Source organism: Mustela lutreola, chromosome 11 (assembly GCF_030435805.1).
Source record: "Mustela lutreola isolate mMusLut2 chromosome 11, mMusLut2.pri, whole genome shotgun sequence".
Classification (NCBI taxonomy): domain Eukaryota; kingdom Metazoa; phylum Chordata; class Mammalia; order Carnivora; family Mustelidae; genus Mustela; species Mustela lutreola.
Genome location: NC_081300.1, coordinates 94,783,934 through 94,806,430, shown reverse-complemented (window position 1 = coordinate 94,806,430; position 22,497 = coordinate 94,783,934). Strand labels below are relative to the sequence as shown.

Genomic DNA, 22,497 nt, shown 5'->3' with positions numbered 1-22,497 from the left:
GGTGTTATCTTATGTGACACCTGACTCTCTTGGGCCTTTTTCTGTAGTTTTCCATGCTTAAAAAATCATTTGATGAAGTAACTGACAAAAATGTGATTTAATTAAGAAATGGAAAATAGCATGCATATTGGACTAACAGGATTTGAGGATATAAATTCTCACTCTAGTGCAGTTTTTCCAACTTGCTGAAATTTGGTAGGTTGTACTGATTTCTCTATGAGTTTCCTTCCCTGTAAAATGGAAATAGTGCTTTTTCAAAAGAACCGATTTTTGTAGTTCTTGACAATATAAAGTATTTATTTTATGGTTGCTTTGTAAGGTCCTCACAGCTAGTTACTGTGGGAAGAGTTTTCATGCCAGATACTGAGGTGGAAAATTTGCAGCAGGAGCAAAGAGATGCTTATTTCCGCATAAATATCCAGAATGATGCCTGGAATCTAATAATGCTTTTGAGTTCCAGATAAGCTTGAAAAGCATTTGTAAATGGTTACATACTTAAGGAAATAAGCTGCTTGTCCATTTAAAAAGCTAGCCCAGATTTAGATCATTACTAGTAAAGGTTCTAAAAGATATTAAATGGATAAAAAGAGAAAGAACATCTGGCAAATTCCATTTTGATCACAAAGAAATCTGTAAAATTAGCCCTGAAGCTAGAAGCTAGCTCTATAAAGCTCTAATCTTATTGCTCTCAGCATTTAAAGTGATGGCTGTTCTTTCATAAATGTCAGACTTAGGTTACAAATGTATATTGGTCCAAATGATTAGTAATCGTTGCTATAATGGACCTTGCTGCACAGTGGCAAGCTTTGTAGTTCACTGTAATGACAAATTTGCTTTATTAACCTGCTATAGTGCACTATAGAAAGCTTTTCCTTGATGTTCCAAGAATTTGTTGTTTATTGCCTATGCCAGAGTTCCTTTAAAAATTATTTTTAGGGATATGAACATTGAGGAGGGTATGTGCTATGGTGAGTGCTGTGAATATGGTGAGTGCTGTGAAGTGTGTAAACCTGGCGATTCACAGACCTGTACCCCTGGGGATAAAAATACATTATATGTTTATTTAAAAGTAATAATAAATTTAAAAATTAATTTTAAAATTTATTTTTAAAATTAAGTATTTAAAAAATAAGTCCCCCAAAATTCACTCATAACTCTTTATCTGCCCTATACAACAGCTATTTTTATTTCTTAATTCTCTCCCAGTCTTGACATGCATATATTTATATATGCATATATAAATATATCTTATATGTGTTCGTATATAAATATATGTTATATTTACATATATTTGTATATGTGTTATATTTACATATATTTATATATGTTATATTTACATATATTTATATATATATATAAAATTTTAGTTGTACTGAGAGTATATCGATTTGTAATTGCTTGCAGTAGTAATTATTCTATTTTACTTCTCAGGAGCATCCATCACACCTAGATTTTTACTTTTCTGCTTAGTCTAGTTACTTGACATTGCTTTCTTTACTATTTAGAAGAAACAGTAATCATCTCTTATTTTCTAGGTACTCCCTTCACTATATTCAAACAGAATGACAGACATTATTAATCACTATTCATTATTCGATTTTTATAGAATTTTAGTATATTTTATAGATTTTATTTCAAAACTACCAGTTTTATTTTAGACAAATAATCATTCATTTTTTAATGGTAACATTATATGGTTTGATCTTCAGAGGTTCTAAAAGCTCTTTACGTTGTAATAAATTATCTTGAAGAATTGACTACTATAGGGGCACCTGGGTGGCTCAGTGGGTTAAGCCTCTGCCTTCGGCTCAGGTCATGATCTCAGGGTCCTGGGATCGAGCCCTGCATCGGGCTCTCTGCTCAGCAGGGAGCCTGCTTCTTCCTCTCTCTCTCTGCCTGCCTCTCTGCCTACTTGTGATCTCTCTCTCTCTGTCAAATGAATAAATAAAATCTTAAAAAAAAATTGGCTACTATAGGGTGGCAATTATGGTTCTTAATAAGTAGATGTTTAGGTCAAGAATTTGCTTTATTTTATTAAAACATTGTGGCATAATTAATTATAATGATAGCTCCTTTTTATTGAATGCTACACTAGGCATTGTGTTAATTGCCTTACATATATTTTCATATCACTCTAAGATAAGTATTGTTATCTCCTTTTTTTAAAATTTCAGTTGAATTGGTTATATAAAGACAAAACAGTAATTGCCTAAGGTCTCCTTAAGTGGTGGAGCCAGGATTTGAAATTACATTTCTCTGACTCCATGATCTTAACACTTCTCTGAACTGCTTCTGTGACCTTGTTGTACTACTCCTAAGATGTTAATGATTAAGTTCTAAATGAAATTATTTGTGACTTTTTGCTCATATAAATTGTTATAACATGAAATTATGAGTAAATTTAATTTTTAATACTCAAAGTCTATTCAAAATAAAATCTGTCAGTTGTTAGGTTTTTCTTGGTGATGGGCTCTCTTTGAAGTTGGTTGTATTTTTAATTTAATTACACTTTTTTTAGATTGATACAAATATGTAGTTTAAAAAGTAAAACAGTACTACAAAGCTTATAATGAAAATAATGATCCCCTTTCACATTCCCAAATCATGTTTCCTTGAGGCAATCACTCTTAATGCCTTTGTTTGTTTCTTGTAGTATTTACTTCTGCATTTCTAAATAACATGTTTGCACTGAAACAATTTTTTTTTTTTTTTATTTTGGATATACTACCACAGGAAATGAAGATTTAGCCCTACACTTTCCATTACCTGTCTGCCTCCATACCCATCCTTCCATTCGTTAGAGCTTCCCAATGTAACTTCAATTTTTGGTTAAATCATTACTTTTTATATTCATTATGATAATTGTAGAAATATAGTTTACAGCTGAGCCACATAGTATACTATAATTACATATCCTTTCTCGTACACTTTTAAAAAAATTATTACTGGGGCACCTGGGTGGCTCAGTGGGTTAAAGCCTCTGCCTTCGGCTCAGGTCATGATCCCAGGGTCCTGGGATCGAGCCCCACGTCGGGCTATCTTCTTGGTGGGAAGCCTGCCTCCTCCTCTCTCTCTCTCTCTCTCTCTGCCTCCTTGTGATCTCTGTCAAATAAATAAATAAAATATTTTTAAAAAAATTAATACTGACCTCATTGTTTTGTTTTTGTTTGGTTAGTTTTTTCATGTATGCATCACCCTCTCAGCTCCAGACCTTCTGACAGAACTGTACAATTTATCTTAACATGGCATATGCTCAAACACAGTAATCTATTAATTATATTTTATAAGCCTTAGGTGTAGTCTTTGAAGTCCCTCTCATACTTCTGTTCCAGTCAGAAGATTTATATCTAGACTTATTGTGAACTGTAGGCTTGCTGTAAACTGTAATCTAGGGCTTCATATTTCATCATCCTGGAAATTTCTTTTAACCATTTTCCTGTTTTAGATCCCTTGATTTCCACATCTCCCAAGTCTTCTCTTTCTTAGTTTATTTCCTGGTTGTAATAGAGAATGGACCTGAAAAAGAGAGATTTGGAAGGTACATTTTTTAGAATCTTGCTTGGGTAAAACTGTTGTAATTCCATCTTGTCTTTTCTCCATTTCATACATGATTGGTAGTTTGACCGAGTGATAAATTCTGGTTGAAAATCTTTTTCCCTGAGAATTTTGAAGACATTGTTCTATAGTCTTCCAAGTATTCAGTGTTGCTGTCTGAGGCTGTTTTAATTTCTAGTCCTTCAATGCAACCTTTTGTTGTTATTATTGTTATTTTACCTCTTCTTAAAACTTCTGGGATTCTCTCTTTACCTCTGATTTTCTTTTTCTTTTTTTTTTAAATTCTTTCTCACTGTTCTTTATTCTTTCTCATATACACAGATACAAAATAGGAAAGACATGCAATTTTTTTGGCAAGTAGTTGGTTCGTTTTGAATGAGAAATATGAAATAAAACCCAAACCTCTTGTGACCGTGGCCCAGTTGCCTGGCCCTGACTGCTGGCCCCTCCTTTCCTTCCCTTCTGCCCCTGACAGTAAAGCCCCCTTTTGTTTTGTTTTGTTTTGTTTCTTTCAATTTAATTTAATTTTCCAGTGTTCTAATATTCATTGTTTATGCACCACACCCAGTCCTCCATGCAATACATGCCCTCCTTAATACCCACCACCAGGCTCACCCAACCCCTCCAAAACCCTGTTTGTTTCTCAGAATCCACAGTCTCTCATAGTTCTTACCTCTGATTTTCTAAATTTTTAAGGTTATGGGCTTAAATAATCTTTTCGTCTTTCATTGAGCTGGGAATTCTATTGGTCCTTTCAGTTTAGAATCTTATTTTATATCCTTCAGTTCTGGAAAATTTTTCTTGTATTATTTCTACTCTTTAAAAAAAATTCTGGGGGTGCCTGGGTAGCTTAGTTGGTGGGTGTCTGCCTACGGTTCAGGTCATGATCCCAGGGTCCTGGGATTGAGCCCTGAGTTTGGCTTTCTGCTCATCGGGGAGTCTGCTTCTGCCTCTCCCTCTGCCTGCCACTTCCCCAGCTTTTACACTCTCTCTTTTTCTCTGTCAAATAAATAAATAAAATCTTTTTTAAAAAACTCTGTTCTTCTGGAACTCGTTGGTTAGATTTGGGACCCTCTATATGGATTATTTAATGTATATTTACTTTTCAAAATGGTTAATTTTTAAGTTCATAAATCCTCCACTCCCAGTGGTATACAGATGTTCCACTTCCTCCATATCTTTACCAACACTTAGTATTGAAGGACTTCTTTTTGCCGATTGGCTGGATGTTAAAATAGTATTTTACTGTGGTTTTAATTTGTATTACTGGTTACAAATGAGGCTGAGCATCTTTTAATATGCTTATTGGCCATCTTGGATTTCTCTTCAGCAAAGTGACTATTCAAGTATTTTATCCATTTTTCTTTCTTTTTTTTTTAAGATTTTATTTATTATTTATTTGACAGGAGAGATCACAAGTAGGCAGAGAGAGAGAGAGAGAGAGAAAGTGGAAGCAGGCTCCCCACTAAGCAGAGAGCCTGATGTGGGGTTCGATCCCAGGACCCTGGGACTATGACCTGAGCCAAAGGCAGAGGCTTAACCCACTGAGCCACCCAGGCGCCCCTCTTTCTTTTTTTTTTTTATATCCATTTTTCTATTGGATTATTTGCCTTTCATTTATTGATTTATGGGTTTAATTTATGTATTTTGGATATAAATCCTTTATTGGTCTAATGTGTTACAAATATGCTCTTTTTTCATCTTGTGATTTATATTCCTGATCTCTTAATATATATTTTGATGAACAAAAGTTCTTGATTTTAGCTAAGTTAAGTTTATTGATTATCTATTTTCAGTGGTGCTTTTTGTGTTTTCTTTAAGAAATCCTTTCCTATCTCAAAGGTATGGTGATATTTTCTTATATTCTAAAAGATATTTAGTTTTGTCTTTCACATTTAAGTCTGCAATTCAGTTGTAATTGATTTTTATATGTTATGAAGTAAGGGGTCCGTTAGTTGAAATTGTATTCTTTTCCATCAGATTAGCCAAAGCAGCAGTCTACATCAACAAAATCCCTTTGAGAGCTTTAATAATTCTAAAAATACATAAAGTGTTCCTGAGACCAAATAGTTTGAGAATCCCTGTTATAGAGCCACAGGAGAAATTAAAAGCTCCAATAAAAAAATGGGCCAGAGATAGACAAATCGTTTTTAAAAATTTCCCCAGATAAATAATGAACATGACAAAAAAGTGCATTTCCTTAATAAGGAAATGCAAATAAAAAGTAAAATACTATTTTAATTATCAAGTTGACAATTATTAAAAGCACTATAAATAGCCTTTGAAGGACAATTTGACAAAATATATCAAAACCTTATTTCCTTCTGAACATTTTTTGAAGTATGTCCTATAGAAATTGCTAAAAATGTTTCTGGGAGCGCTTTGAGTGGCTCATTCATTAAGCATCTGCCTTTTGCTTGGTCCTGGGATCAAGCCCCACGTCAGGCTCCCTGTTCGGCGGGAAACCTGCTTCTCCCTCTCCCACTCCCCCTGTTTGTGTGCCCTCTCTCACTGCCTCTCTTTGTGTGTCAAATAAATAAATAAGAAATCTTTTTAAGAAATCTTTTTTAAAAAATACGTTTCTGATGTTTTAGCTTCAATATATTCATCTTTTTTTAATAACTTGAAAATTCAGAAATAATCTAAAATCCAAATGATTGTGAGAAGAAACTTCCAGTGGAGGAAAAACATTTGATAATGTGTTTTCTTTCCTCTAATTCTTCTGGAGTAGTGGATTCCTTAGAGTACTTTGATGGCCGCCTATTGTTTAAATGTATATAACCATCATTAATCTGGCCGAAACTACCCTTCCCTTAGGTAGTTTGTCCTGTGAATGTCAAATAGTAACCAATTATCATAGAGCATATTGAGTAATTGGTGGGTTTGTTCTTCCACCAAAAATATTTATAGCTTTTAGCTTTTAAAAATAATTCTGGAGCACAGCAAGATAAAAAAGGGGAAAATTGGCCTAGATAATACTGAAGATAGCAGATGAACAGGGTTGATTTCACTTTGGGCACTTTGCCCAGGACACTTTTAATAGAACATATAGTTACTCTAGGGATCCTGAGTCTGTGGTTATGTCAGGCTTACACATTTATTCTTTAAAAGGAAAAATTGCAGGTTATTGGACTCTAGGTACATTGGTATGACTTAAATTTTTAAACTATTCCTATAATCCAGCAACTGATAATTTGCTCTGTGTGGGCTGGATTTCTTACTATTAAAATTAGGTTAATCATGGGTAGAAAAATATTTTGAACCTCCTTCTATGAAAACACAGTGGCTTCTTCTTTTCTTTCAAAGTTTAAGTCAAGTTTTAAAAGATATTTAAACTAGGAATTAGATGGTTATTTTTATGTGAAGAATTTTTAATCTTACTATTGTTGAGGACTTTGTACTGAAAAATCAATCAAGTCTGTAAGGAAAAAAATCTCCGGGGCGCCTGGGTGGTTCAGTGGGTTAAAGCCTCTGCCTTCGGCTCAGGTCATGATCCCAGGGTCCTGGGATCGAGCCCCGCATCGGGCTCTCTGCTCAGCAAGGAGCCTGCTTCCTCCTCTCTCTCTGCCTGCCTCTCTGCCTCCTTGGGGGGAAAAAAAAATCTCCTACTAAATTTTAGAAATGCTGTGCTCCATATTTTACTTCCTTACAATTTAGAATTATTGGCCTTATGGTTAGCCTTAAAAATTAGAAGGAAAAATAGCAACATGGTAGTAGAACTTGCACTGGAATAGTGGCTTTGAGTGAATTTTTCCTGTTTTCCAAAATTTCAGGTATATGGTAGTTACCTTACTATTATTATTTAGAGGGGGAGGGACAGAGGGTTAGTGAGAGAGAAAATCTTTTTTTTTTTTTTTTTTTTAAGATTTTGTTTATTTATTTGACACAGAGAGAGAGGGAACACAAGCGGGGGGAGTGGAAGGGGGCAAAGCAGGCTTCCCACTGAGCAGGGAGCCCGAGGTGAGGCTCGATTCCAGGACCCTGGGATCATGACTAGAGCTGAAGGCAGATGCTGAATGACTGAGCCACCCAGGCACCCCTGAGAGAGAAAATCTTAAGCTGTCTCCACGCCCAGCACAGAGCCTGTCATGGCGCTTGAACCCATGACCCTGAGATCATGAACTAAGCTAAAATCAGGAGTTGGACACTTAACCTATTGAACCATCCAGACTCCCCTCCAAGGTATTTCTTTGAGCATCTTAGCCTTTTTTTTTTTTTTTTTTTTAGATTTTATTTTTTTTATTTATTTGACAGAGAGATCCATAAGTAGGCAGAGAGGCAGGTAGAGAGAGAGGCAGAAGCAGGCTCCCTGCTGAGCAGAGAGCCCGATGTGGGGCTCGATCCCAGGACCCTGGGATCATTACCTGAGCCGAAGGCAGAGGCTTCAACCCACTGAGCCACCCAGGCACCACACATCTTAGCCTTTTTATTTTTATTTATTTATTTATTTTTCAAGGTTTTATTTGTTTATTTGACAGAGAGAGATCACAAGTAGGCAGAGAGGCAGGCAGAGAGACAGAGGAGGAAGCAGACTCCCCGCTGAGCAGAGAGCCCGATTCAGGGCTCAATCCCAGGACCCTGAGATCATGACCTGAGCCGAAGGCAGAGGCTTAACCCACTGAGCCACCCAGGCGCCCCCATCTTAGCCTTTTTAATACCCAATCCTTTTAAAGGCTAACTTGAAAAGAGTTCTAAATAATTTTATAAATAATAAAAGTAATGAGGTGTCTGGGTGGCTTAGTTCATTAAGCATCTGACGATTTTGTCTCAGGTCATGATTTTGGGGTCATGAGATCAAGCCCCACATCAGGTTCCATGCTCAGCACAGAGTCTGTTTGTGACTCTTTCTCCCTCTCCCTCCTTCTTTTATCCTTCCCCTGCTCACACTTTCTCTCTCTAAAATAAATAAATAAAATCTTTAAAAAATAAAAATTTCCAGGGCGCCTGGGTGGCTCAGTGGGTTAAGCCGCTGCCTTCGGCTCAGGTCATGATCTCAGGGTCCTGGGATCGAGTCCCGCATCGGGCTCTCTGCTCAGTGGGGAGCCTGCTTCCTCCTCTCTCTCTCTGCCTGCCTCTCTGCCTACTTGTGATCTCCCTCTGTCAAATAAATAAATAAAATCTTTAAAAAAAAAAAATAAATAAAAATAAAAATAAAAATTTCCCAAAAATTACCTTGTATTAGGTAAAATGGAAACTTACTTTGTTTTGAAGTAATGGGCTTAAAAATAATAGGCCAGGGGAGCCTGAGTGGCTCAGTGGGTTAAAGCCTCTGCCTTTGGCTCAGGTCATGATCCCAGGGTCCTGGGATCGAGCTCTCTGCTCAGCAGGAAGCCTACTTCCCTCTCTCTCTCTCTCTCTGTCTGCCTCTCTGCCTGTCAAATAAATAAATAAAATCTTTTAAAAAATAATAGGCCAAATCCTTACTTGGAAATTTTCTTTATAATGTAGTTAATAAAAGGAAAAGCAGGAAGAAAAATTATTTTATGTAGTTTTAAAAATCTGAAAATTACTAGTACAATGGTACATAAGAGGAAGGTTTTTTTTTTTTTTTTTTTTTTAAGTATTATGTTCTGTTTCAGAAATACCATAAAATTTCTCACATTGGCTTCTGGCATTTGCTGCTTCTATCAAGCAATACTTTTAACGAGCCAGGATCTTTACACCTTCTGTTCCCTCTACCTGGAATGCTATTCTTTGCCTCTCCCTCCCTTCCTGTAGCACACTCTTACTTCTTCAGTCTTGGCTTCTACGTAATCATTTTGAGAAGCTTGCCGTAATCCACCTCCTCTGAATCCCAAAGCCCACCTTTCCTGTCTTCCTGCCAACCCAAGTTAAACTCCTATTCTTTATTCTCAGGACCATTTTACTTCTTCATAATGTTCACCACGATTGTAAACATCAGTTCAGTGTTTGTTTTTGCCGCTATTTCCTTAAGCTTGGTGAGGGCAGGACTTCTGAGTATCTTGTTTAGAGTTGTATTTTCTGTGTCTGGCACAGTGCCTAGTAAGCACTGTTTATCGAATGAATACCTTTGATTCCTATTCATTTTATATGCTTTTCCAGACTATAGTTGGTATTGGTTAATAGTGGGGTCTTTCCATTAGAGTAGTTATAACTTGTTTTTTTTAAGATTTTATTTATTTATTTGACTGACAAAGATCACAAGTAGGCAGAGAGGCAGGGCAGAGAGAGAGGAAGGGAAGCAGGCTCCCTGCTGAGCAGAGGGCCCAATGCAGGAATCAATCCCAGGACCCCGGGATCATGACCTGAGCCGAAGGCAGAGGCCTTAACCCACTGAGCCACCCAGGCGCCCCTAGAGTAGTTATAACTTTATATCATTAGTGGGTAAATAGCTGAATTAAGCAACTGTAAGCTCACACTAATTTAGAATATTCTTAGCTTTTTAAGGTTTGGGATGAGTTTCATCCCAATGTCTCAGATGCTTGTTAGTGTATATAGTCACAGTACATTTCTTAAATGATAACTAATAGCTACAAGTGTTAACTGTTCTGGTTGGCTGTACTACTCTCAGGAGATGCAGTGCTACCAAAATAGTACAATATGTAAAAGATATCACGATAAGATCGCAGCCAGAGTTGGTTTCCTACTTTTTCTTTTTCTCTTCCTCCTTCTCCTCCTCCTCCTCCTCCTCCTTTAGCCTTTTTACTTTCATAGGGTTGAGTTTCTGCTTTTTTAAATCCTTATTTGTAAAGCCCAAAACAAATAGCTTTTAAGTTAGGATTTACAATATTTAGATGGGTCCAAAAATTTAAATCTACACAAAATATTTTAATTGAGCAGTTAGTCTTTCCAAGAATTCTAATGAAACTAAGTTGTTATTATATACTTGTGATACCCATGTTGGACAGGAAAATTTTTCTTATACATTGAGGTTCTATATATTTGGCAATGACTTTTCTATTCATGAGGTTATATGTTGTATTCTTTACAGTTCAAACGATACGTCAGTAAACTTCGAAGCAAGAGTACAGTGTTCAAAAAGAAGCATCAAATAATAGCTGAATTTAAAGCTGAATTCGGTCTCTTGCAGAGGACGGAGGAACTTCTTAAACAACGTCATGAAAATATTCAACATCAACTGGTAATACAGTATTATCTTGTGGTGCTAGAAATATAAATGCCAAAGGGTTTATGGGTTACAGGTGTATATGGAGGTCATTGTTTTTACTGAAAACACCATAAAATTATTAATGTTCTCTGATTAATTCCAGAGATATCATATAAGCTTATGTATTTATTTAATTATTTTAAAGATTTTATTTTAGAGAGAGAGAGTGCGCACCTGCATGGGCAGGGGTGGGGCAGAGGGAGAGTGCGAGAATCTCAAGCAGACTCTGTACTGAGCGCAGAACCTGATGTGGGGCTTGATCTCATGACCCTGAGATCATGACCTGAGCCGAAACCAAGAGTCAGATGCTTAATGAAGTAAGCCACACAGCTGCACTCTGATTCGTGTATTTTTTAACATAGCTGTAAACACTAACTTTTTCATGTGTGCTGACTTTGGGGTAATTGATGGAAGTTGAATTCCAAGTAGATTTTTCTTTGGTTAGCTAATTAATATGAGAAAAATTATCATACCAAGAGAGCGACTATAAAATATTTTTATCATGGCCTGCTGGGCAGAAATTTCTAAGAAACTATTTCCGTGGAGTTCTGAAAAGAATTATCTAGGAAAGGTACCATATGGAAGATTGCCTGCAGGCTTATTCCTTATGTATTTGTGCCTTAGTTGTCAGGAAAGAGTTAAGCCCAGAATAGTCCCTCTGACAGCAAAATCTCATCGTGGACATCATCAGTTCCTTAGAATTTTCTTGAATTGAGTTTTTGTTCCTTTCACCCACGGGGAAATTATTTCATCAGCATGCTGGTTTACCAGCTATCATCAGTATGGTGGATATGAATGAAGTTTCAACCAGTCATGGTTAAGCTGGCAATATGAACTTTCTGTCTCATGCTGTTGAATATTGTTTGCTTCTAGGGAAGTTAAGATAGAAAATTCACTGTGCATAATGATACTACTTTCAAAATTGATAGGTTGTAATTGTGTTCTTGGTCACCTCAAAAACATTTTCCAGTTTCCATTACAATTTCTTTGATCTGTGGATTATTGTTTAAAACCAAGTGTTGCTTAAAACCAAACATTTTCTAGTTACCTTTCAGTTACTGACTTCTACCTTATTTCCACTGTGACCAGAGAACATTCTGTGTAATTTTAGTCATTTGAAATTTGTTGAGTATTGTATTATGGTCCAGCAAATGGTCTATTCTGGTGATTGTCCCAGCACAGTTGAGAAGAATGTATATTCTGCAGTTTTGGGGAATGGTGTTCTCTGTATGTCAGTTCAGTCGAGTGTGTTAACCATGATTTCAAATCTTCCATATTCCCATTGATATTTTTGTCTGCTTGTTCTGTTAGTTATTGAGAGAGATGTGTTAATTCTATGATTATGATTATTGCTTTCTTTCTTTTTTTAGTTCCATCAGTTTTTTCTTTACGTTTTTTCTTAAGCTGGGTTCCCTAGAAGCAGAGCCTAAGAGGGGAATACCTTGTACAAGTGATTTATTGAGGGAAGAAGTGCCTTCAGAAGAAGGGGAATGAGGGAAGCAGATAGGGCAGCAGAAAAGAGCAAACAAGGACATAGTCCTGACTAGACAGTATCACTTTTATTCTGTGAAGAACTTTGGAGCTCAAATTGCAGTGTGAAGTTGATTCCATCTTGAGGCAAAGGGACTGGCCGTTTTACTCCTATATCAGTCAGTCAGTCAGTGCTGTGGCAGGGTGTAACCTCCTAGCCCAATGCGAGGGCATCTTCTGTAGAAGGGAGCAACTGTGAACCTTGAGCTCTTAAGGCCAGGTTGCAGATGAGGTCTGAACGGGGCACCAACGACAACCGTTACAATCCACCCCTTGCAATGCCGGGATCTACCTGTTTCTCATGTTAAATTGACTCCATTTAAGTATAGCTTCTACAGGATTCTGGTTGATCGCAATTTCTAGGAAAATTTGTAGTAGGAGAGTTAACAGGACAAAGGAAAACTCTCGTTGCTACATTTGGTCCCAAGGACATACTAATACTCAACATCTTCTTCCTTTACCATCCATTCTAGCTTTCCCTCATGTTTGACTAGCACCTTCACTGGTCTAAATGACTATCTTGGTGGGATGACCCAGTCCCTCATCTTTAAGAGATGTAAGTCTCTAGGAACCATGATCTTAGCAGGCTGCAGTTGCTGTATTACTCATTTACTGCTAAAACTGGGAATGGGAGTACCAAGATATGCCCTAATGGATCCCCTGAGTGTCAAACATATTCCTATTTGCCCTTATTTATAGCAGCATTTGTATAACATAATGATGTCCTGTCAATATAATAACTTTTTTCTTTGCCTGCTGGTCTACAGGCATGAGGACCCCAGACGACAAGATGGTCGTCAGAGCATTAAGTTTAAAGGCCTTTTAATGTGCCTCCTGGTAAAAGCATGCCTGCTCTGAAAACCAGAAGATCTACACCTCCAGAGCCTAAAGGTGTCTGGAAGGGAAACATAATTCCTTAAGTGGATAAGTGGACACCCTAGTGAGTGGTTACTCTCATACCTTCATTCCATAGTTCCAAGACCCATGTATTCGTTCTATTGGCAACACGGCACTAAATGGTAGACATTGGTTTAAAATGTATACTCCTGGGCGCCTGGGTGGCTCAGTGGGTTAAGCCGCTGCCTTCGGCTCAGGTCATGATCTCAGGGTCCTGGGATCGAGTCCCGCATCGGGCTCTCTGCTCAGCAGGGAGCCTGCTTCCTCCTCTCTCTGCCTGCCTCTCTGCTTACTTGTAATTTCTCTCTGTCAAATAAATAAATAAAATCTTTAAAAAAAAAAAAATGTATACTCCATCCATCCTGAAGAGTAGAACTCATCCTCAGAGGCCGTCAGCTCTAAGCTGTACCTTAGTTGTATCTTCACAAGGCCCTTCTACCAAACTCTCATGGTATTAGCTTCCTGGATGGTGTGATATGTGGTACAGTGACTGAATCCAGTGATCACGTGTCCACCACCATATCTCCTATGCCATAAAGTAATCCTATGGTCTGAGTGATATTTATACAGAATTCCACATCAGTAGACCAGATACTCTTGAGCCCTTGGATAGTGATGCTGGCTGAAGCACTGGGGGCAAGAAAAGGAAATACTTACCCAGAATACAGGTCAGTCCAGGTCAGGATGAAATGTTCCCCTTTTCAAGGCATAAGATTGGTTTCTGCAAGGTATGATTCTATATCTAGAGCTCAAGATTGATCTCTCTCTTGTTGCCAGGTCATACATTTGTCATTGCGAGTAGCTAGACGGGCACTGGCGAGAGAGAGCCCATGCTGTTTGGCCCTTGCTCAGCCTCCATCTTTGCCAGCATAGCCATTCTGTTCATGAGCCCATTGTCCAAGCGCTGGGTGGCCAGTGACAGAGGGTGCCTGACATCTCCTGGCCAAATCATCCTTCCCACATGGTTGTATAGTACTCTCTTCTGCTTTGGAAATTCTCTAGTGGCCATTAGCATATGATATAAAGAGAAAAGATCTTTACACTTAATGTGTTACTCCTGTAGGTCTATCTGCATGCCTCTTCCACAGACCTCCGTGTCCCCAGTCTTCCAATCCTGGTACCTAGTTCTCCCAGACCCCTGACCAACAAGCTAAGCCACTTGCCACTGCCCAGAGGATATAAGATAATCTAGAGGTTCAAGGTTCTCAAGTGAGTCTATGTAGGTATTCCATCCTGGACTCAGTAGTACCCTTTCTTAGAGCCCTGACTTTGTCACAGAATATATTCAGCCTTTTCTCAAGTTTTACCCTATTAACAGTTAAGTTGTGTGCCTGGTTTTCAGCTTCCACTGCCCTTCAGCCATAGGAAATGAGGGTTTCTTTAAAGCTCCTAAGAAGGTTATCTGACCTTATCACTTTGCTTTAAATTAAAGGTTCGTATGTTTGAGGCTGTCATTTTATCTCTTCAACTATACCTGGAGCATAGCAATAGCCACCCCAATTCCATTGTCCTGTTAGTTATTATTTCTGCGTACTTTCCAAATACCAGCAACTTGTACCAACTAGTGCTTCTGTGTGACAGTTCAGGAAACGGACACCAAGATGGGATTAGATGTACCAAAGATTTGCTGAAGGAAATACTGTGAAAGATAAAGGGAAGGGAGCAAGAGGAGGCAGGGAAAACCATTAAGGACCTACTGCAGGACTGACAACTATGAAGGGAGAGAGAAAGAAGGAGGTTTGTGTAGGAAGAGCCTCAGACTGCAGCGCAGTTGTAGGAAAGTTTTGGTGAGGATGAGGGGGAGTTCCTGAGCCAGTCACCCGCTAGAGGAGTCCCCTGTCAGGCAGAAACGGGCCAGCACTAGTACTGTTGCCATGCTCAGTCATGCTAGGCGCAGCCTGGGGGAAGCGTAGGCTTGGTAGGAACATGACTCGATCCGGAGGGGCAGCAGTTACGCCTGTCAGTCAAGTCCATTTCAGTGGGGTCTCCCAAAGGAGATCTGAGCTCCCAAAAGAGTCCATTCTCATGACCACTACAGTCAACCTCTGCTTATACTCTGCCTCAGTTCACCACAAGTCTTAGCAATGGCACTGCTACAGCATGCATGGGACTAGCAATATTCACCCCACCACCAGGGATGGGCCCTTTGGTTCCATTCATTCAGTGAGTAATCCCACTCTAGAAGCCCATTTTTATGGTTCGGTCAGGTTCTCTGAAAGCAGAACCTGAAACAAGAATTCTTACTGCTCTCCACATGATTAAGTCAAGAGAATGCTTTTAAGAGAAAGGAAGTAAAGGAACCAGAATGAAGTAGTGAGGAAAAGTGGATTCATCTGGAGTCGTTTCAGTCTGATCCCCTGAGGAATTCTGGAATGCAAATTGCATCATACAGTTAGTCTCATCTTCAGGCAAGAAAATTACCTTTTTGTACCCCATGGTCAGTCAGTTGTATGCTGTCGACCCTTTCTGTCTTTCTATCTTCCAAGAGGTGGTGTGATACAGTTCCTATTCAGCCAAGAAATTTATTTATCTGATAAATTCATTTGGGTATCTGTTTCTATTATCCGCCTTTTTTTCTCTTGATTTTCAGACATGTTACTTTGCTTACCTAGTACCTTTTTATTGAATGCCAGGCTCTGCAAACACTTCCTTCCTTAGAAGAACATTTTTTTTTTTTTTCCCTCATAGATCCTCTTGATCCAGTTTTGCTAAAGCTGGTGTTTTTTTCTTATTCCTAAGGTGCACCCGTCATACCTGGGGCAGAAACTCTACTCCCAGGAAATAGTCCTTCCACCTAGCACCTAGCTCTTACTCTTAGGTTATGACCCTTACTCCTTAGGAGTAGCCTTTCTGGGGTTTCAGCTGGTAGTCTGGAACAACACACTTTGACTAGTTTTGAATTCCTACCTCTGTCTCCCTAGTGCTATGAGATACTGAAGTCTTTGCCCAGTTTTTTAGTCACCTATCTACTGATTTCCACTTGGTTGCTAGGAGTCTTACCCTCTTATGCACAGCTTAGAGTTTGGTAATCCCCAAAGAGGAAATTGCATTTAGAATTTTGGGCTAATACCCTATAGTTCCCTCTACTCCTTTCTTAGGAGTCTCAATTTTATTAGCAGCCCCAAATTCCAACTCTTCTTCCATTCCTTCTCTCTTTTTCTTTCTTTCCTTTTGGCTCTCCCATCCTGTTTTGAACCCTGTCCAATCAGGTCATAGTCTTTTTCCTACTTGGCCTATTAGCAGTGTTTGACATAGTTGATCACTCCCTCATCCTTGTTCTTCTCCCTTACTAGCGCTCCGATATTCCTACTCTGGGGCTGATTTCTTCTCATCTAAGATCTAAAAATTGGAGTTCCTAGACTTAGCCGTTAGATCTCTTTTCTTCTTTCACTCCCTTGGTTATCTTATCCTGTCTCATGGATTTAAAGACCTTCTTTATGAAGACAATTCCAAACTCTATATCTCTAGCCTAGATTTCTCCTCAAATTCCAGTCTTATATGTGTAACATCTTGACCTCTTACTGTGTAACATCTTGTCCAGTATCTACTGGACATTTCAAATTTTTTCAATGTCCAAAACTAGATTTCTGATCTTCACTACTCCCTCAAACCTGGCCTTACAGAGTCTTTCTCATTTCAACAAACGGCAGTTCTATCCCCTCAGTTCTAAAGTCCAGAAATTTTAGTCATCCTTTACCCCTCACTATTCCTCACACCCTACATCTAATATGTCTTAGTATTTTGTTGGCTCTGCCTTAAAATAGATCACTGCTCACTACCTCTACCACCACCATCTGACTCATGCCACCATTATCTGTAAACTGAATTATTTGAGTAGTCTTCTAACTGGCTTCCTTCGTCCCTCTATAGTTTGATCTCAGCACAGATGTTAAAGTGGCCATTTAAAAATTCCTTTACTCTGAACCACCCAACAAACCTCCCATCTCATTTAAAATAAGCCTAAGCTCTTTCATTGGCCTAAAAATAAAGTAACCGTATAATTTATCATCGAAAGTAGGACACTTTTGAAAATGCAAAGGACAGTAGACATTAACCGAGACTGTTGCAGCAAACCATCTGACTCCTACATGATCCCTACCCCCAACCTCATTCTCACTCCATTTTCAGCTCCCCCAGTCTCTTAGCTATTTCTTAGAAAGGACATGTCTTTTGTACTTGCTGAGCCCCTGGGTATCTGTAGGACTTGCTCCCTCACTTCATTCGGGCTTTGCTCAGATGTCATCTTCTCTGAAAGATCTGCCCTGACCACCCTGTTATTTAAGATTTCCAACCCCACTCTCACCTCACACTCTATGTATTCTATTTGTCTACAGATTTCTTGTTTACCCTCACTAGAAGTAAGCTCTGTGAGGGAAGACTTTTTTTTTTTACCCTGTTTTGTTCACTGCTGTGTATCTGGTGCTTAAAACTAGGCTCAGCATGCTTAGGTATGTAGTAAACACAGAATGGGTGAGTGAATGCAAACATATTGATCACTTGAGAATTCATTCAGTCACCAAACATTTATTGAGTCCTAAAATTAGAAATACTATGCACCCAAGGATACCAAAGTTTAACGCAAGTTTATAACATATAAAGATATGTAATTATTGTCAATAAAAATTATTTACAATTCTAAGCTAATTTTACTTATAACTTTATTGTTATACATTAAATCTGTACACTTCTTACAGAATCATCAAGGTTTTGTCACCCATTTTGTGGACCCCATTTTTGACACCTATTTTTATTCTTTACTTTTAGCAAACTATTGAAGAGAAAAAGGGTATATCTGGGTATAGTTACACCCAGGAAGAGCTAGAACGTGTATCTGCACTGAAGACTGAGGTTGATGAGATGAAAGGCCGAACGCTCGACGACATGTCTGAAATGGTGATTACACTTGATTTTTTTCTTTCTTTTCTTTTTTTTAAAGACTTACTTTTTATCTATTTGCTAGAGAGAGAGAGCACAAGCAGGGGGAGCAGCAGGCAGAGCAGGGAGAGGAAGAAGCAGGCTCCCCACTGAGCAAGAAGCCCAACGCAGGACTTGATCCCAGGACCCTGGGATCATGACCTGAGCCGAAGGCAGATGCTTAATCCACTGAGCCACCCAGGCACCCTGATTTCACTTGTTGGTTTTTTTTTTTTTTTTTAGTTTTTAGTTTTTAAAAATTATATAGCTAGAAGCAGATGTTTTTGTGTTTTGTTTTCAGTGAAACACTCAAATTTTCATTTCTGCACATTGTTTATTTTATATTCTTTCATCTGTCTTTAGCAACTCTTCTGAATGCTTCCATTCCAGTAAGTTGCTAAACTTGTCATAATTTATGCATTTTACAGGGGTTTTTTCCCAAGGAAACATGATGGGTTTTTAAATACCCTAAAGAATTATGTATTGAAATGGCTGCCTTATCTTTGCGGGGTTTTTTTCCCAAAGATTTTATTTATTTATTTGACAGACAGAGATCACAAGTATGCAGAGAGGCAGGCAGAGAGAGAGGGGGAAGCAGACTCCCTGCTGAGCAGAGAGCCGGATACAGGGCTTGATCCCAGGACCCTGAGATCATGACCTGAGCCGAAGGCAGAAGCTTTAACCCACTGAGCCACCCAGGCACCCCCATCTTTGCGGTTTTTTGAAGTGTAAAAGTTACAGAACATTAAAGAAATATTTAAGATAAAAAATAAGTTTTCCCAAATAATACTGCCCTAAGTAATAAAATTGCTTCATTTTTGTGTGTGTCCTTAGTATCTTTCCATATTTGGAGCTGCTGTTCAGCCTGAATGCACTGATACAGCTTCATCAGACATTAAAATGTTGAAATCTTTCCTTCCTTATTGGTAAATAGCTGCTGCCCCAGCCTCTCAGAGGACCCACTTCCACCTATTTTTTCCACATTGGCCACTTGCCCAGAACCCTCTGGATCTTACTACAACCTGACTCCTAAAAAGCAGAGGACTTCAAGAACCCATTAGTCTCTATGGCTGCTGTCCATTTTGATAGGTCATTACTTAAATCCTTTGGGTTATTATGTATTTTTGAATATCACTTCATCATATTACTTATATACTGTATAATCTATATAATTACATATTTTTAATAGTACAACATGATTGTATTATTATAAGGGCAACTTTCTAATTTTTTTTTCATCATTCAATGTTAGATTGCAAATATGGTTTGCTGTCTTAATAACTGACTTTTGAAAGTTAAATGCTATCCCATCATCTTACTGAAATGACATTTACTTAATCATTTCCCCATTGTTTGGTTTTGAAGTAATTTTCAGTTTTACTCTTTTATGTAACACTTTAATATATTTATGCATGTAGTATTTTTGTTCTTTTGAATTCTTTTTTTAGATCATGTATTTTGTTTAAATGACAGGTAAAAAAACTGAATTCACTGGTATCTGAAAAGAAGTCAGCCCTAGCCCCAGTTATAAAAGAACTACGACAGTTGCGTCAGAAATGTCAAGTAAGTGTATTTGACTTGCGATACTGTTAGCATCTTGTCTTGTTCAGATGTACTAGTTAGATTCCTGAATATTTTACTTGTGTAATTTATAGAAAGCAAATTATTATTATTATATGATTCCACAAAAAAGAGTAATAATGTAACCTATGAAGTTTTTTGTTTTATTTATGCTGTTTGTTTTGTCAAATTATTGGGGAAAGAGAAGGAGAAGGAGGAGTTTAAGTTGAAATCTCAAGTTCAACTAGATTAGATTTTTGCTTTAATTCTGATATATGTCAGAGCTATAAATATGAAGTCATATTCTTCTGTGGCCAGGTAAAAGCTCAGAGTCTGCCGATGAGTGGTGACAAGTTAACTTTAGATTGATGGACTTGCTTTGCTGGGGAGCAGGGCCAGGGGCAAACTACAAAAGCTTCTGATAAGTGATGAAATACCATTGCTTGGAAGCTGATTCTAACCACCGCTTTGAAGCTAAACTGTTAGTTAGAAGGTAAATGCCCTCCACAAATCCAGATCAGATGGCCTCCGCCATCTAAGTGACATTAGCAGTTGTCACTTTATCGCTCTCCATGTAGTAATTTTAGGTTTGAATGTGGGTTGTACTGCATGCGCCTAAGTATGGAACTATAAAACTCTTCACGAATGCCATCCATCAGTCAAGGGACCACAGTGAAAAGCCACATCATTTCCTTTTAATAGAAAATGCCATGGGGTCTGAGACGGGTTTAGTGACTTATCCAAAGAGACAAGTAGGTAGTGAGAGAGAGTTGCCGCTTGACTCCAGCATCTGTCTTATCTTATTTCTCATCTCCTGCTCTTTCCATTACACACCACTGTCATCACAAAAGAAATGGAAGAGACAAGTCCCTGTTGTCTGGAGTCCATATACTCACAAGTCAAATGAGTCAAAACTCAAGAAAGACAAAAGATAACCCGACTTAAGAATGATATAGAACCCAGGGGCGCCTGGGTGGCTCAGTGGGTTAAAGCCTCTGCCTTCGTTCGGCTTAGGTCATGATTTCAGCGTCTTGGGATCAAGCCCCGCATCAGGCTCTCTGCTCTGCAGGGCTCCCACTTCCTTCTCTCTCTCTACCTGCCTCTCTGCCTACTTGTGATCTCTGTCTGTCAAGTAAATAAATAAAATCTTTAAAAAAAAAAAAAAAAAAAAAAAACGATATAGCAGAGCGCCCAGATGGCTAGTCAGTTTAGTGTCTACCTTCAGTTCTGCCTTCAGTTTGGGTTGTGATCTGCTCAGTGGGGAGCCTGCTTCTCTCTCTCCCTCTGCCCCTCTCCCCCACCACTTGTGCTCTCTCTCTCAAAAATAAATAACATCTTTAAAAAAATTTAAAAACAATATAGAAAAGAGGCACGTGGCTGGCTCACTGTGGAGCATGTGGCTCCTGATCTTTGTGTCGTGAGTTTGAGCCCCATGTTGGGCATAGAGCTTACGAGGAAAGAAGGAAGGGAGGGAGGGAGGGAAGGAAACAAAAAAAAAGTATAATCAGAATCGTATACTTAACTGATAAGGAAAGAGGAAGCAAGTGATGTGCTTGTTAGGAAGAAAATTTCAAAAAGGGAATTTTTGAACAAGGCTTTGCGATTAAGGACATCAAGAATTGTTTTCATGGTTACATTCTTTTTTTTTTTTAATAAACATATCATGTATTTTTATCCCCAGGGGTACAGGTCTGTGAATCACCAGGTTTACACACTTCACAGCACTCACCATAGCACATTCATGGTTACATTCTAATCCATTGGTTTACTTAATGCTTTTCTTGAGTAAGCAACTTGGAAACAAAAGGGACTGATTACGTGTCTTTCTAGTGATGATAAAATTTCTTCCTAATAGTAAGCTAAGAAATCTAGCTGTAAATATTTCATTTATTAAATTCATTTGTTTTAAGTGAGTTTTATTGAAAGGGTATTTCAGACAGTAAAGGAAATGTGCTGTCATGGAATTCCAAGGATCAGAATCATAATCAGTCTGGAACAGGTAGTGGTACTGCAGCTATAGAGCATTTTGGGTCGGGGAAGTTTCAGGAACGCTAGCAGTGGGAGCTTGTGGATAAAGATGATAAGTATAACAGTAAAAACATTTGTTAAATGCTGTCTGCGTTCCAAGCATTGTTCATTTCGTACCTGTGACCTTTCTCTCTATATATTTTATGTTGAAGTTTTCAAAAACTACTAGCTGCCCTGTTTCTCTGCATTTTCTGATTCAAATTCCTGGTGCAGCTCTTCTGTTTTGGGGTTCGTTTTTCACGCCCAGCTATCTCATAGACAATGGGCTATCCTCAGGTCAGGTCAGGGGTCCATCCTTAGCCTAACTAGCTATGCTGATGGGTAAGGACAGAATAAGAAGAGAGGAGGTTGATATGGTACCAAGTATGGCTTCCTAGAGAATTTTCCCTCTGGGGAGGCTATAGGTATGTCAGGGACTTTAATTGACATCTTGAGTATACCACCCGTTATCCTATTAGTAGCAGTGGAACAGTGTTCATCTTTGTATTTTAGCCTTGTCCTCTCATACGTACGTTTTTACATGGTTGGAATTTTAGTACCTAGTGCTAGTTACTTTAAGGTTCTAGCCAGACAATATAGATAGAATGATTAAGAACATGGCCTGTAGAATCAGGCAGACCCTAGATAACCATGGGTAAGTGACTTTATCCCTATAAACTTGTTTCCTCCTCTGTAAGCTAGCCTCCTTAATGGTGGTTGTAAAGGTTAAATGAAAAACAACACATACAAGGCACTTTGCAACAATGACTAATACATAAGAACTTTTAAAAAAGTATTTATCATTAAAATTATTAAAGATTTATTTTTAAGAGTTTATTTATTTATTTATTTGGCTGACAGAGATCACAAGTAGGCAGAGAAGCAGGCAGAGAAAGAGAAGGAAG

The 22,497-nt window shown here is 38.3% G+C and overlaps 1 protein-coding gene across 8 annotated transcripts in view; it reads left to right on the top strand.

Moving 5' to 3' along the window:
• IFT81 (intraflagellar transport 81) overlaps positions 1–22,497 on the top strand; it is a 196,933-nt gene that overhangs the window by 149,908 nt on the left and 24,528 nt on the right. For all 8 annotated transcript variants that reach the window (XM_059140884.1, XM_059140886.1, XM_059140883.1 and 5 more), the window contains 3 exons: positions 10,508–10,657; positions 17,876–18,004; positions 19,499–19,588. In XM_059140884.1, coding sequence (XP_058996867.1) covers positions 10,508–10,657; positions 17,876–18,004; positions 19,499–19,588 — 369 coding nt within the window. The remainder of the gene's footprint in view (positions 1–10,507; positions 10,658–17,875; positions 18,005–19,498; positions 19,589–22,497) is intronic.